Raw genomic sequence first — 13,066 nt, 5'->3', positions numbered from 1 at the left:
GTTCACCCTCTCAGGCTCATTACCGGCGACTAGTAAAGTCTCAACGTGTGCGTGTATCACTTCGTTCCATAAGACTGCGCCAAGGTTTCCATAAAATCGCTTTATCGCTGACTCCTTTCGAAGCGATCGAGGCCAATCGCGAAATATAAGAGTCGTCACCGTGAGTCGAACGCAAGTACGTATACCTGCAATTAGCAAACACGTAAAAGACTTTTGGGTCGGCTAAAAATTGTTCTCGTGAAAAGTCGTGTTACTTCGTGATTTTCTCTTTTCAACCACACTTTTTTTTCACCTTTCAAGACGGTTCAAACGGTTTCAAATTTTGCTTCATCTTCCTCCTGTAGTTTTCTTTTTTCCAATCCGTAAACCAAAAAATTTCGAATCCTGAGCCTCGAAGCCAGAACTTTAAATCTTCGAGAGATCGTGCTTCCTACGAATGTCGCTACCTTAAAAGTATCTTGTTATTCTTAATGTTCGTCCTGTGTTGACTTGCGGAGAATGCTAGTCGCGATTTCTAATTGCTGAACATAAACGCGCGCGCGCACATGGTCATAATTAATAATAATCGTGAAACCGTATTTTTTCGAGCGGCACGCTTTAATCAACGTGACAAGCGTTTATCTAAATGAGACGTAACATGGCGAGAACTGCTGTGCAATTTGCGCGTTTTAACGCGAGAACGTAACGGATCAAAATTGCCTGGACTGACGTGACGCGACACACCGTGACGGAAACACATGGAAATCGCGTGTGCGCGAACGACAACGACATAAACAACCGATCGCGCTTTCTCTTCGATTCGTCGCGACGTGACGCATCCGTTTTTAAATTGTAAAATAAAAAGGAACGCACCCGGTGAAAATGTCATTTTACATGGGTGTGCGACCAATGTTTATCGAGAAAATAGTTGGGCTAAAATGTGAAAAATATTGGATTTCGAAGATGATAAAAACGACGAGGTGGAAGGCGAGCAATGGAAATTAATTTGCCGAGGCGATTGCTAAATGCTCTTCCGCCTCTGGTTTACAGTTAAAAATAGATAGTTGGCTTTATCGAAGATCCTCTTTCAAATCTAATTCGGAATTGCGTTATAGCCAAAAAATTGTCATTACATATCGGTAGGCGTAAGAACGTCGTCGATGAAAAAGCGAAACGCAACGACGCTGAGCGTCTTGGCGCTGATATTATTTCAAATCACCGAGACGTCTGCCGGATTTTTAAAGAACGACCACTTTGTGTCACTACGTGCCTCAAGTGAGTGAGACGAGGTTGTCGTCGTCGTCGTCTACATCTACGTCTATGTCTACGTCGGTGTAGGACGTTGAGAGGAGGCCATAGGCGTCCAGACGGCGACGTCGTCGCCGGCGCCGAGCGCCGTGCTAACTAGCACCCCTAGCGCACACACCCACGCCTTTATTAAACGTCGCCCGTCGGCTCGCCGTATATGTTTCCCCTCATAAAATTGAACATGGCGTACATACCTATACGCGTGAAAGAGCTCGAAAGGGAGGCCGGAGAAACGGAAAGAGAGCAGGACAGAGAGAAAACGGTCGCTAAATGCAGAACGAAGAAAAGAACGAAACGAAAGGAGAAACGTATGAATTGCGAAAGAACGGAAAGAAACAAAGGAGACAAAATATCGCGTTGTGATTTTTCAATTATAGTTGGAGTTCGTACGGCTGACGTTACAGATATTAAAGAAATTTGGTTCACGACGAGTGATTCGTATCAAATCGATGCATATGAAACATCGTCGGAATTTCCATCGTTTCGTGATCGTACAGTATTTTGAGAATGATATTTCTGGATTTTCGTTGTACATGGCCATACCATTTTTTTCGTGAAAGAAGGAAAGGAGAGAAACGAAACGGGGGAAAAAGAAACGCGTGAAAGATAGAAAAATAATAAAATTCATTTCGTCTCTTACAAAAAAGAAGAAAGAATTACAAATGGCCTGTGAAGAACTAATGTGAAAGAACGAGGCAAGGGGAGAATGCACGAAAGAAACAAAGAAAATAAAATTCTTGTACCCTGAATCAGAATGTATCCGCAGTTTTTGTATTCATAAAATACCTAGAGCGAAGCGTGAATGCGATGGAGCAAGGTGGTGAATTTAAACGAAGGACAAACGGAAAAGACAGAAAGGAATTCAAGGGAAGACGCGAAAGCAGCTAAACGTCGAGTGGCGATACAGACAATTTTATATTGTTCTCTCCAAAATATACGATCACGACGTTCTTTTCATATTTCTATTATTCAAAGTATTGGTAGAAAGGCAAATTTTTGGCCGATGGTGTATATATCCTCCATTTAACACGGTACCTCGGTCGATCCGATTCGATTATTAAAAGAATACCTTTCCTTCCAACGTTCTAGATTTTTACGTCCTCTAACAGAGAGCAAATCGTCCCTCTAAAACAGCAGCAGCAATTTCCATGGACACTTCGGACATAGGAGAACGATGATGCAACCGTGTTCGTTGGGAAGAAAGTAAAAGAGGAAGGAAGAAAGAAGGAGGGTAAAAAAAAAAGTTACCATAGACGGAACATCATATAACGACAGAAATACAGAGGATAAAAATAAAAAGACAAAAAATGGAAGGGAGAACCGAAGGCAGGATGAACGAGGGAGAGTGTGAAAGAAACGGGAAAGAGGGTGACTATAGGGTAGATGCACAAGAGGAGGAGGAGGAGGAGGAGGAGAAGGGGATTAAAGTGATCTGGCGAGAATCAGGGCGGAAAGACAACGTGAGTTACAGGATTTATTAGATCCCTGTCTCGAAGTCTTTTAATTACGATGGGATAACGTGACAAAAAGCAAAATTATATATATTTCCAGGAAGGGGTGCGGATAAGAAATAACGTTAACCATTAACGAGTAGTTTCGATATCGGTGTTCCGCACCCTTTGGTAATAGTCTGCGCGGGAGCAGAACATTTTAAAGGTGGTAAAGTGGGTATTAAACTGTAGATGAAATGGCCAAAGCGAAGATAAGAGACAGAGATGGTGCAAGAATTCATGGTACAGCAAATGAAACGAGGCATAAATACGGTTTATTTTTCAACCGCCTGCTATTCACACTCTTATTGCCTTCGATGCGGTGCGAGAGACGCGATCGGACAGAGATCGGGTGCGTTTTTAAGAATAAATTACGCGTAACTATATTCGCAGTGTGCGTAAAATGATTACTAGACTGTTGTTGGCCTTTTCTGTCGATCGCGTGATAAATTTAACATTTAATATAGAAGTATGTCAATGTGAAAATGTGAAAATTGCCTCCGAACAAAGATACGAATACGTTCAAATTCCAAATAACTTTTGAGAATGACACCACTAATCACTCGATACGAAATTTCATGGATCCTTAAACGTCTGCCAAGCGAGAATCGTCGACGATCAATTGCCCGTTCGACAAATTTCCTCGAAAACGAACGAGACGTGCAAATATTGAATTTGCAGGCCACGGATCGCGCCTGAACGGTTGCTCGTGATAAAAAGTTGACCCTCCAATACGTCCCTTTATCCGGACAAGGTACGCTTTACACGAGCAAGAATATATACATCTTAATAGGAATAGAGGTAGAGGGTGAACTCTCGTGCAAAATTTATTAAAACCCTCCATCCTCTCTCTCTCTTACCCCGTCTGGTTAACCGTTCAGAAAGCGGCAAGCGTACGTGAATTAAAGGCAATGACGACACGACGTACATGTCCTATACCTGTTGTGTCAAAGGAACCATCCAATGTGGGGTTAACACGGTTAGATCCCGTCCCCTGGAAGTCGCTCGAGGGTAATTAAAAAGAATGACCACGAACAGCCTGACTAAATTGAGAATTCGGTAGCGAAAGTGCCTCGTGAAATCGCGCAAACGCTGATCGATCCACAACTGTATGTGGGACAATCGTTCTTCTTTTGGGTTCAACGTCCATTTCTAAAGTATTATGACACGTCGAAATCTATTCGAGAAGAATATCTTAATAACTATAGCACGAACAACTTGAATACGTTTTACGGGTTCGCTTTTACTCACGGATTCCTAAATTACTATAATAAAATACATTTATTTGGCATATTTCAAGCAATTGCAGTTGCCCGTTATTACTAAAACAGGATTATAAAAGAAATATTTAAAACACGCGAAGCTTAAAATCATCGAAATAAATTTATTTTAATTCAATAAAAACCACCCTATTTTAAATAAAATTCAAACGTGAAACGAGCTAAACCAGAGCGGATGATATTTCTTAATATACGGCATGCCATCGAATTATTATTTATAGTGAGAGATTATGCTCAAAATTTTCATGCTAGAACAAATCAAAATAAGTAGAAAGAAATTTTTCATCGCAATTCCACGACATGCGGGTCTCTATGCTTCCTGAAGCGCTTCGTTCGTTGTCTAAAACCAAATTTCACATGCGAAACGCAGCTTTTTACCTGTAAAATATCGCGACAGCCATAAAATAGGACGAATCATAATTTTTTTTATTGAGATTAAAAATTTTTTTATTTAACAACCGAAACTCATTTACTAGTTTTTAATTCTTCGTGCTAAAAAATCGTGCATAGATACACCTATAGTTATAAGAAAGTATATATGTTCTAGGTATACGTTCTTAACAAAAAATTACAAATTAAAAAAACTAGAAAAGCAATTAACTTTTTTTGTAACTCGCCTATTAGTCGGGAATATTTTTTCACAATTTATCTCTATATGATGACAGTATTATAGCACGCAGAGACAATAGTACGTTAAATAAACATCTACGTATTAAATGAATGGCAAATGTGATGAAAAGTGGAGATATGTTATATTATGCAACATGCTTTATCCAAATAACAAATAATACCCGCAAACACAATCTTCTATCTCGAAGTATCTTATATTTGGGAAAATTTTAGTAGCAAATGTATTTTAATTCCTCTTAACAGTTGCGTAATAATAAATTATAATTGTATGGTAATTATTGAAATGAAATTACCAGAATCGTCTGTCCTTGTCGATACCAATATTAAATTAACAATTTCCCTACTACTAAGTTGCGCTGGCTCAACTGAATATCATAACCTCTCTTTTTCAAAATGAAATTTCGAAACGTTCTGTTGTATAATAGATATACAAGTATCTTGATTCAAGAAACCAAAAGATATGCGGGTCATAGCAAATGGCAAAACATTAAAGCTACGAAACAAGAACATGATACCGCAAGAGCACAAATATTTAATAATCTATCACATAAAATGAAAGTTGCAGTAGTAGGTATGTTTCTGACATTTGAAAAATGTACCTAAAAAATTTCTTTACATATCTAGTCAAAGTTTTAAGTGAATATCTTTAGATTTAAGGTACTATATATATTTTGTTTTTTTGTTGAAGAAAGTGGCAACTCAGACCCAAACACTAATCCAAAATTAGCAAATTTAGTCGAACAAGCAAGAAAAGCCAACATGCCAATGTCTACGTTAAAAGGAATTTTGGAAAAAATAAAGAATGTACGAACTGGTGAAAGTCATATACTGCCTATGCGTATTATGAAAGGACCTACGCTTGCTATCCATATTTTAACTGACAAACTTATTTATGTAAAAACTAATATTGTACATATATCAAAAAAATTTAAGTGAGTACTCTTTTATAATTTAATCTAGAATTTTCCTTCCGAGATGTACATTTACTTTGTTACAATGTCAAATTATGTTAACTTATATGTATATAATTTCTAGTGCCAAAGTTATAGAGCCTTCGGCATTTTCACATTTGTTCGATAGTGTAACTTTCGTTATAGCTTCTAAAGACTGTAACTTGGATTCTGCAATGGAAGATGCAATAATAGCTAATGCGATAGATGTAGAAGAAATAAAGGATGAAAGTGGAACGTATTTTAAGGTACTAAAATATAAATCCTTTTATTCCAACAATTTAAATTTAATCAAACGGATTTCTATTTTCATACAATGTATCTTTATTTTTATTTGTTATAGTTTAAAAGTGAATTTCTTCATCCAGAAAAAGTTATAACGCAATTAAAAATTCTAGGGTATACTATACTTTCAACAGAAAATAAATGTATACCTACTGGTACAGTTCAAGTAACTGAAGAAGAATTATTAAATATAAATAAATTTAAACAAAAACTTACTTCAGAAATAAGGGAAATTGTAAAAATAGAGGATAACATTGCATCCCTGTAAATATATACGTAATATGCGTATATGTATAATGTATATGCATACACATATATATAAAGATAGTTATCAATAATTACATTATAAATAAAAATATAAATAAAAGAAATTCTGCACATTTGCAAAAATATGTTACTTTGGATAAACATCGTTATAGCTGATCATTTAAATGTCTTGTATATATTATGCACAAAATATTAGAAACATGTTTACAATTTTTTTACACTTTAATGTTGATCAGCTCCATATCCTTTTATTTCATGCATGTTAGAACCTGGAAAATCTAAGATTGACTTTGAGTAAAATAGAGACATCAATACCTTCTTTGTCATTCTGGATCTTTGATTCCCAGGCCTAGACGAAGTATTAGATCTTCTGTTATTCGACTTCTTCAAACGTGTATTTGTAAATATCTTATCCCTTCGTTTCACAAATTTTTTACCATCTATGGAATAATTTGCAGATTTATCTATAAATTTTTTGTCTTTCTCTGGTTTTTCTGTTTCACTTTCATTCATATTTTTCGTATTTTCCTTATCTGAAACTTCCTTTTCGTCTTTTATATTGTTTGGTACATTTGTTGTAGAACTAAGATCATTTACATTGTCATTCTTTCTAGATTTCTTTTTTCCTGCCTTTGCAGTTTCTAATTCTGTTTTCTCTGCTTTTACATTTTCCAGTTCAACTTCAATTTCAGTTATATCCTCGTCTTTTTCAAAGTTTGACTCGGTATATCTCTCTTTATTTTTCTTCTTCTTTTTCTTTTTGCTTTTAGAAATATTTTCTTGAGTTTCATTAATTTTGCACTCTTCTTCCTTAAGTATTACATTTGTGTTTGCCCCTGTTTCTTTTTCCATACTTTCTTTTTCATCGCATCTATTCTCAGTGGTAACTTGTATTTTATCTTTATACTTTTTCCTTTTTTTCTTCTTACTCGAAACATCTTCAAGTATACAATCATCAGGTATGTAATCTTCCATTTTGGTTTGCTCAATCTCTGTTTCATTTTCACATGCTTTTTCTTCTTCTGGCGTTTCTACTATTGTTTCTAAATTCGATCGACTTCTTTTTCTTTTTTTAGATTTTTTACTTTTATGTTCATTAACTTCGTTATCATGTACTTCCTCGGGTGTTCCTACATCCAAAGCTTCATTAACACAACCAGATAACACTGAACTATTAACATCAGAGTTATATTTTTTCTTCTTTTTAGCTTTCTTATTTTCAACCTCAAATTTGTCTAATGTTTTTTTTGTTTTTACACAATCAGTACTATATTCTACATGGTCATTAAATGTTACTCTTTTCTTATCATTTATTTCATCACTTAGATCTAAAGCTGAATTTGTAAGGCCAAATTGTACTCTAGATATTTCAAATTCTTTTCCATTACAAACTTCATCAGCTTGACATTCTAAATTTAAGCCGGCATTGATAATACCACTCTCACACCTTTTTTCATTTACATTGTTCTCTTTAAATTTCTTAACCTTGCTGCTTAAACGTAATTCATTGTCATCAAGTTTTTTTTTCTTAGAAAATTTAGATTCAATATTAAAATTTGAAGTATTTTCAGGGCTATTTAATTCTACACAGGGATTTTCAAAAGCATAATTACAAACACTTTTAACTTCCATGCTTTCCTTATTATCATGGCATTTTACTTTTCTAGATGTTGATGCAAATCCAAATCCAGCATATTCAGATTCCTCTTCTATATCGTCCTCCTGTTGTTTTTTATTCTTATATGCCAGAGAAAAATCCTGACCTTTCTTCATAAAATATTCTGCCATATTACCACCATTTATAGTAATAATACCGTTTCTGTTATCACAAGTGCCAACTGAATCAAAGTTTTCTTCGGCATTGCCTTGTTTATCTTTATTACTTTTATTTATATTCAATTCTTTTTGGCCAAATATATTTGCTAAATCCTTTGAACTATATTTATTTACATCTTTCCCCCTTGTAAATTTTTGATAACTAGTAATAGTAATAAGAGAAAAAAAGACAAGAAGAGAATAAAATAATGATACGTCTAATACATTATATGTACATAAATAATACTTACTGAACACGAGCACGGCTTTGTTTAGATTTCAATTCTAACGATTTTCCACTTAATACACCTTTGTTTTCCTCTGTTTGCGCTACATTGTGACATTCATTTTGTTGAAGCTTCTGTAAAAAGTCGTTAAAGCTATCTTGATGCTCTGTCCATGCTTCGTCTAAGGCATCCTGTTTATATCCAATACCTATAGGAACAATAATGTTTCTCAATATAACTAATATTGCAACTATCTAGATAATGACAAATTCTATTAAAAACATTAGAAATTAGAATACTAAGAGAAAGGCAGCAATTTCATTTCACTTTAACAATTTTGATTTCCTTAAAGTTTTGCAATTTCGTTTCTAGGTTAATTCTAGATCATTGGAATTAAATTTAAAATAGTTAAAATACGAATTAGTGACGATAAGCAGAGTTAATGTAAAAATCTAATTGTTAATTATATTTACCTGTTGTATCATTTTTAACCGATACACGTACGTGCTCCGTTATACCTTGTTCGTTTGCTCCGAGTCCTTTGCCACTTGTCCATCCCATCTTTTCCAACATTTTCTGCCCGAATTTGTTCGAATCTGCAGAAACATACAAATGTCACTACGATGTTTCGAAGATACAACATTATACTATTTTTTTTAAGTAAAATCGAATAAATTCAAATATTTACAAACCTTCGCTCCATTCTTTTCCTCGTGGGTTTAGTGTCCATTTTTGTTTTCGACGTGGTTCTGCGAGCATAGACATGTTACTTTAAGTTTTAAAGCGATAATAAATTCAAAAATTTGGCATTTGATAAGTATTGCAGGAAGTTTAGTTTACGTTTTCTATTAAATTTAAAAATCGCACAAATATCGTGTCAAACGATTGAAACATGCGAACGCAACGTTGCCGCAAAATTTGCGGCACTGCTTTGGTTAGGGCGCTCTATTAAAGCGCGTTCATAGTGGCATTTAAATTCAAACTTCAAAAATGGTGTAATTCTTTCGAACTCTATTGGTTATATGCTAATTTACATTCGGAATCTAGTATAATTTTTTTGTATACGTTTTCGTATACAATACAAATAATATTATTGCGTTAGTTATATGAGATTATTGTAAAATTAGTTGTGTCATATCTTTGTTTTTTATTTGCAAAATATTGTAATGTTCCAATTATTTGTATGTTTCTTTATTTTAAGTTTCTCAAAATTCTTTTTTCCGAATAAAGACGCTCTATTTTTATTACCGTAGCAAAGTAGTAGAAGTTGTTATTTCATAAATTGAATAACAACAAAATCTTTTATAATTAGTAACATTAAAAAAATTCACGTAATCTCATATCACAATTACTTCAATTTTACGAAGCTAAATCAGATCTGTGATTACATTGACCTTGACTTTAGATACCGACCACGTCATGGTCGAACTTGCTTAATCTCGCACGTGTTGGCCTCATTAATTCCGATTTGATGAAATTAGTTACGTTTGATGAATGCATTTCGATAAGTTGAGGAAAACGTTCTGGATAAAGGTATCGTGGGACGAGTTTAAAACGAGACACGAGGAAATGACCATGTAACCTTTGCTTCTCTTTAACAAAGAGAGAATGAGAGAAAGAGAGAGATTTTCCGTATCTATCAAACTAAAATGATTTATTCGATTGTTTGTTTGTTTTTTTTACCCAAAATTATGAAATTTTTTAATGATAACGATAAAATGTAAATTTTTAACGAAGAGTCAAATTACTGCTATTTATTATCATTATCATTTTGTTTACATTTCTATCAAATTTAAAATTAAAAAGGCAACTCCGTAGGAAAACAACTTATCCCCTGAATGATAAAAAGCAGAAATAATCTTTTAGTTCTAGTGCAGCGTTAAAATAGAAAACGATGTACATAAATAGCTAATTATATATGATCTTGAATGTAAATAGCTAAACGTTTAACAGCTATTTTCCCCTTCCTAATTTTCCTAATTTTCCCCTTCGGAGGGGAATTATCTATTTAGTTAACAAGAGGATAATGACTTCAGTTGCCAATTAAATAGGTTTACGTGAATTTGGACTTTAAAAGAGGAAATGATTGCAGCGATGAACGATACTTCTATATTTAAATGTTGTCTTTTGAGTTGACTGTGTTATTTGTTTTAGGCTAATGGAGAGATGGAAAGGATTAAAGTTCAAAACAGTTACAATATAAATATGTATCGTCATATAATCTACGAAGCATTATCGTTATCGCAACGATAACAAGACAGAGGAAGATTCCTGAGCTTTTCTTTTATCTTTTGTCGCCTTTTCTCCGAATTTTCCGAATATTTTCCATCAGTTGGAATTAGGAAACCGATTTCCGTTTCGGCAACGCATACTACAGCGCAGACAAGTTATCTTGTCCGTGGTTGAACCGTCATTATCTGGGAGCAGAGGGACGGAGGCTGATAAAGGCCATCATCCGTTTGGCAAGTAAACTCCCGTCTACTTTCCATTCTCGCTCGTGTTTCCGTTTCGAAGGTCTGCTCGTTGCTTCGTCGTCACTTTTACACTGTACACCGTTCGCTTCTCGCTCTTTCTGCATTTCAATTCGGTTGGAAGGATCGTATGGTGTGGTTATACGCTGTGGTGCGGCTGAAATAATTCTTTCTTCGGGTTACCCTGGTGATTTGTATTTATCGGTAAAGTAATTTGAATTTGAATTTGTTAGTTTTGGCAGAATGTAAATTATTATTTGTCGCTATTCGTGCTGATAGTGTCGTAATTTTACTTTTAATTTGCAAATAAATATCGAATTACAGAGAAGTTCGTCGAAGGGGTTGAAGCGATTCTTGGACCCATTGTGTGCGATGATCTGGATTTGATATCGAGTACTGTGAATCGTTTTGAGTGTTTTTACTTTTAGTGAAGTTGGTATTTAAAAAAATAATTAACATTTGAAGACAACATTTCTCTAGCTTGTTTTTGAGTAGAAGCCAAGTAGATCTCCGCTTTCGTATTTTAGGTATTGCGTGATCAAAGTGATATTGTCTTAAATCTTTCTTTAGCTATTACTATCAATATTAACTAAATATGGTGAATTACTATTATTGCAAATTTTACGTGTTGAAACTTCCATTGAAGTTCATTCGAATTAATACATTACAAGGACGTAGTATTTAGTAGTAAACACAGGTTGTCACATACAATAAATATCGAAAGTCGGAAACGCACAACCAAGCAAAAAATTAGAGTTACGTTTTATTTCGTTCTCCTATGGTACAGCTTCGATCGAAACCTTATTTATTTGAAAGATCCTAGAAATGCATTAATCGATTAACTCTGAACTCTTTCTATTCCTTCGTATCTCCAACAAAATTATTTCAAGAAACAAGAATCGCCAAGCCAATACTATCTAACATAATTTAAGCTATTCTTTTACAAACAAGCCCTTTCAAATAATTTAACAAATGACATTGCAAAGACACTTAAACCGTGACACTTATACCGTGTCAGCGGCCGAATGCTACCAGCACGAATACACAGGTGACAAACGAGTTTCACCATTTCTTCCTTCGAGCTTCGCTCCAGAGGGAGTGGAAGTGGCGATCCGTATCGTAGGGAAACATGTTTGGCCACATAAAAAAGTTGGCACTTTTATTTTCCTCGTCCACGATTAACCGACCGACAGTGTCTACTTGCAGTCGAATCGTGAAACAAGAACAGATACTGGTTCGCCAACCGAAACTTGCGTAAGTGAAGAAATGGATGCGATCAAACCTGGATGGTTCAGTGAAATTAACAACGATCTGTGGCCAGGTGTTTCATTGTCTCTCGAGGTCCTCGACGTAATTCATCGAGAACGATCGGAGTATCAAGAAGTGATGGTGATCGACACGTAAATATTCTACTCTTTCTATTTTCTTTAAAACTAAATATGCGTTGGAGGTTTATGACACTTAGATCCCTACGTTATAACAGTTAGGTCGAAGAGGAAATCGACTTTTTATACTTTACCATCGGACGACAGTAGCAAAGTATTTTTTATAAACGAGTATTTTTTAAAAACGAGCGTAACAAGTTTTCTTTAATCTTTCTTTCTTATCGAGTCTCACAGTTACTTTTGAGTGATTTTTAACAGTTGGTTTTGAGAACATTTTTTTATTAATATAGTAAAAAAACATCGAGGGGCAGGCACGACATAGCTGTTAAGGAAGGTAGAAGCAAGAAAACAAATAAGATGGTCTTCAACTTAGAGTTTCCTTTAAACGATACGAAAAAGCTAATAATAACGCCGTATCGTCGTGTTATTTTTAAGACCGATATTTTTTACTTGCAAAAATACGAACGATTACTATCATAATTTAGTTGTATCAATGCTTTTTATGGTGTAATTTAGTCTTAGAAGTTTATCTTTCGTAAGTTACGATATATCTAATCTCTCTCTTATACGAAATATATAATTCTCTTGATAACTGTTGCCGTAACACGGTGCTTTCTACTTCTATTATTTCTTACAACTTGGTATTAACGCAAAGAGCGAAAAAATATATATAAAGAATGTATAAATCTACTGATCTAGCGAAATATGTCAGATTCTAAGAAGAGAAAAGAAAGCGCAAAAAGCAGAAAGTTAGTCGTTCGCTGTTGTTTCAAAAGGAATTTGTTTTAATTGCACGCATACAGGAAATCGCACGGAAGGACCCTAATTTTAGATGGTATTATACAATGCACGGAGAAAGACGAATTTTCGTATCAGGAGATGATCGCATTTCTACCGTTGTGCAGCCATCCAAATCCGAAAACTGTAAGATCTTGCATACGTTAAATATTTTGAAAAACGTTATAGTTATTGAAAAGGT

General features: G+C 34.7%; 3 protein-coding genes across 3 annotated transcripts in view; 2 read left to right on the top strand and 1 right to left on the bottom strand.

The window, feature by feature from the left end:
* Positions 1–13,066, top strand: part of SpdS (Spermidine Synthase) — a 192,227-nt gene that overhangs the window by 177,858 nt on the left and 1,303 nt on the right. The window contains exons 5-6 of the mRNA XM_076622797.1: positions 11,896–12,102; positions 12,891–13,011. Coding sequence (XP_076478912.1) covers positions 11,896–12,102; positions 12,891–13,011 — 328 coding nt within the window. The remainder of the gene's footprint in view (positions 1–11,895; positions 12,103–12,890; positions 13,012–13,066) is intronic.
* Positions 5,066–6,312, top strand: LOC117154828 (translational activator of cytochrome c oxidase 1). The gene is made up of 4 exons (XM_033330163.2): positions 5,066–5,258; positions 5,376–5,619; positions 5,723–5,885; positions 5,981–6,312. Exons 1-4 carry the CDS (start codon positions 5,081–5,083, stop codon positions 6,188–6,190), a joined length of 795 nt encoding a protein of 264 aa, XP_033186054.1. The 5' UTR covers positions 5,066–5,080; the 3' UTR covers positions 6,191–6,312.
* On the bottom strand, positions 5,879–9,189 carry LOC117154826 (uncharacterized). Its single transcript, XM_033330160.2, has 4 exons — positions 8,924–9,189; positions 8,705–8,827; positions 8,256–8,439; positions 5,879–8,167 (listed from the first exon to the last, which is right to left on the bottom strand). Exons 1-4 carry the CDS (start codon positions 8,994–8,996, stop codon positions 6,412–6,414), a joined length of 2,136 nt encoding a protein of 711 aa, XP_033186051.2. The 5' UTR covers positions 8,997–9,189; the 3' UTR covers positions 5,879–6,411.

Source organism: Bombus vancouverensis, chromosome 11 (genome assembly GCF_051014615.1).
Source record: "Bombus vancouverensis nearcticus chromosome 11, iyBomVanc1_principal, whole genome shotgun sequence".
Taxonomy (NCBI): domain Eukaryota; kingdom Metazoa; phylum Arthropoda; class Insecta; order Hymenoptera; family Apidae; genus Bombus; species Bombus vancouverensis.
The sequence above is the reverse complement of the archived record's forward strand: the minus strand, read 5'-3'. Positions and strand labels throughout refer to the sequence as shown.

Bases quoted from the DNA above. Each gene is read 5' to 3' on its own strand.
- LOC117154828 (XM_033330163.2), top strand. From the start codon at position 5,081: ATGAAATTTCGAAACGTTCTGTTGTATAATAGATATACAAGTATCTTG. The intron at 5,259-5,375 runs GTATGTTTCTGA...TTTTTGTTGAAG, and splicing joins AATGAAAGTTGCAGTAGTAG to AAAGTGGCAACTCAGACCCA. The intron at 5,886-5,980 runs GTACTAAAATAT...TATTTGTTATAG, and splicing joins AAAGTGGAACGTATTTTAAG to TTTAAAAGTGAATTTCTTCA.
- LOC117154826 (XM_033330160.2), bottom strand. From the start codon at position 8,996: ATGTCTATGCTCGCAGAACCACGTCGAAAACAAAAATGGACACTAAAC. The intron at 8,828-8,923 runs GTTTGTAAATAT...ATGTTTCTGCAG, and splicing joins AGGAAAAGAATGGAGCGAAG to ATTCGAACAAATTCGGGCAG. The intron at 8,440-8,704 runs GTAAATATAATT...TTGTTCCTATAG, and splicing joins GGTTAAAAATGATACAACAG to GTATTGGATATAAACAGGAT.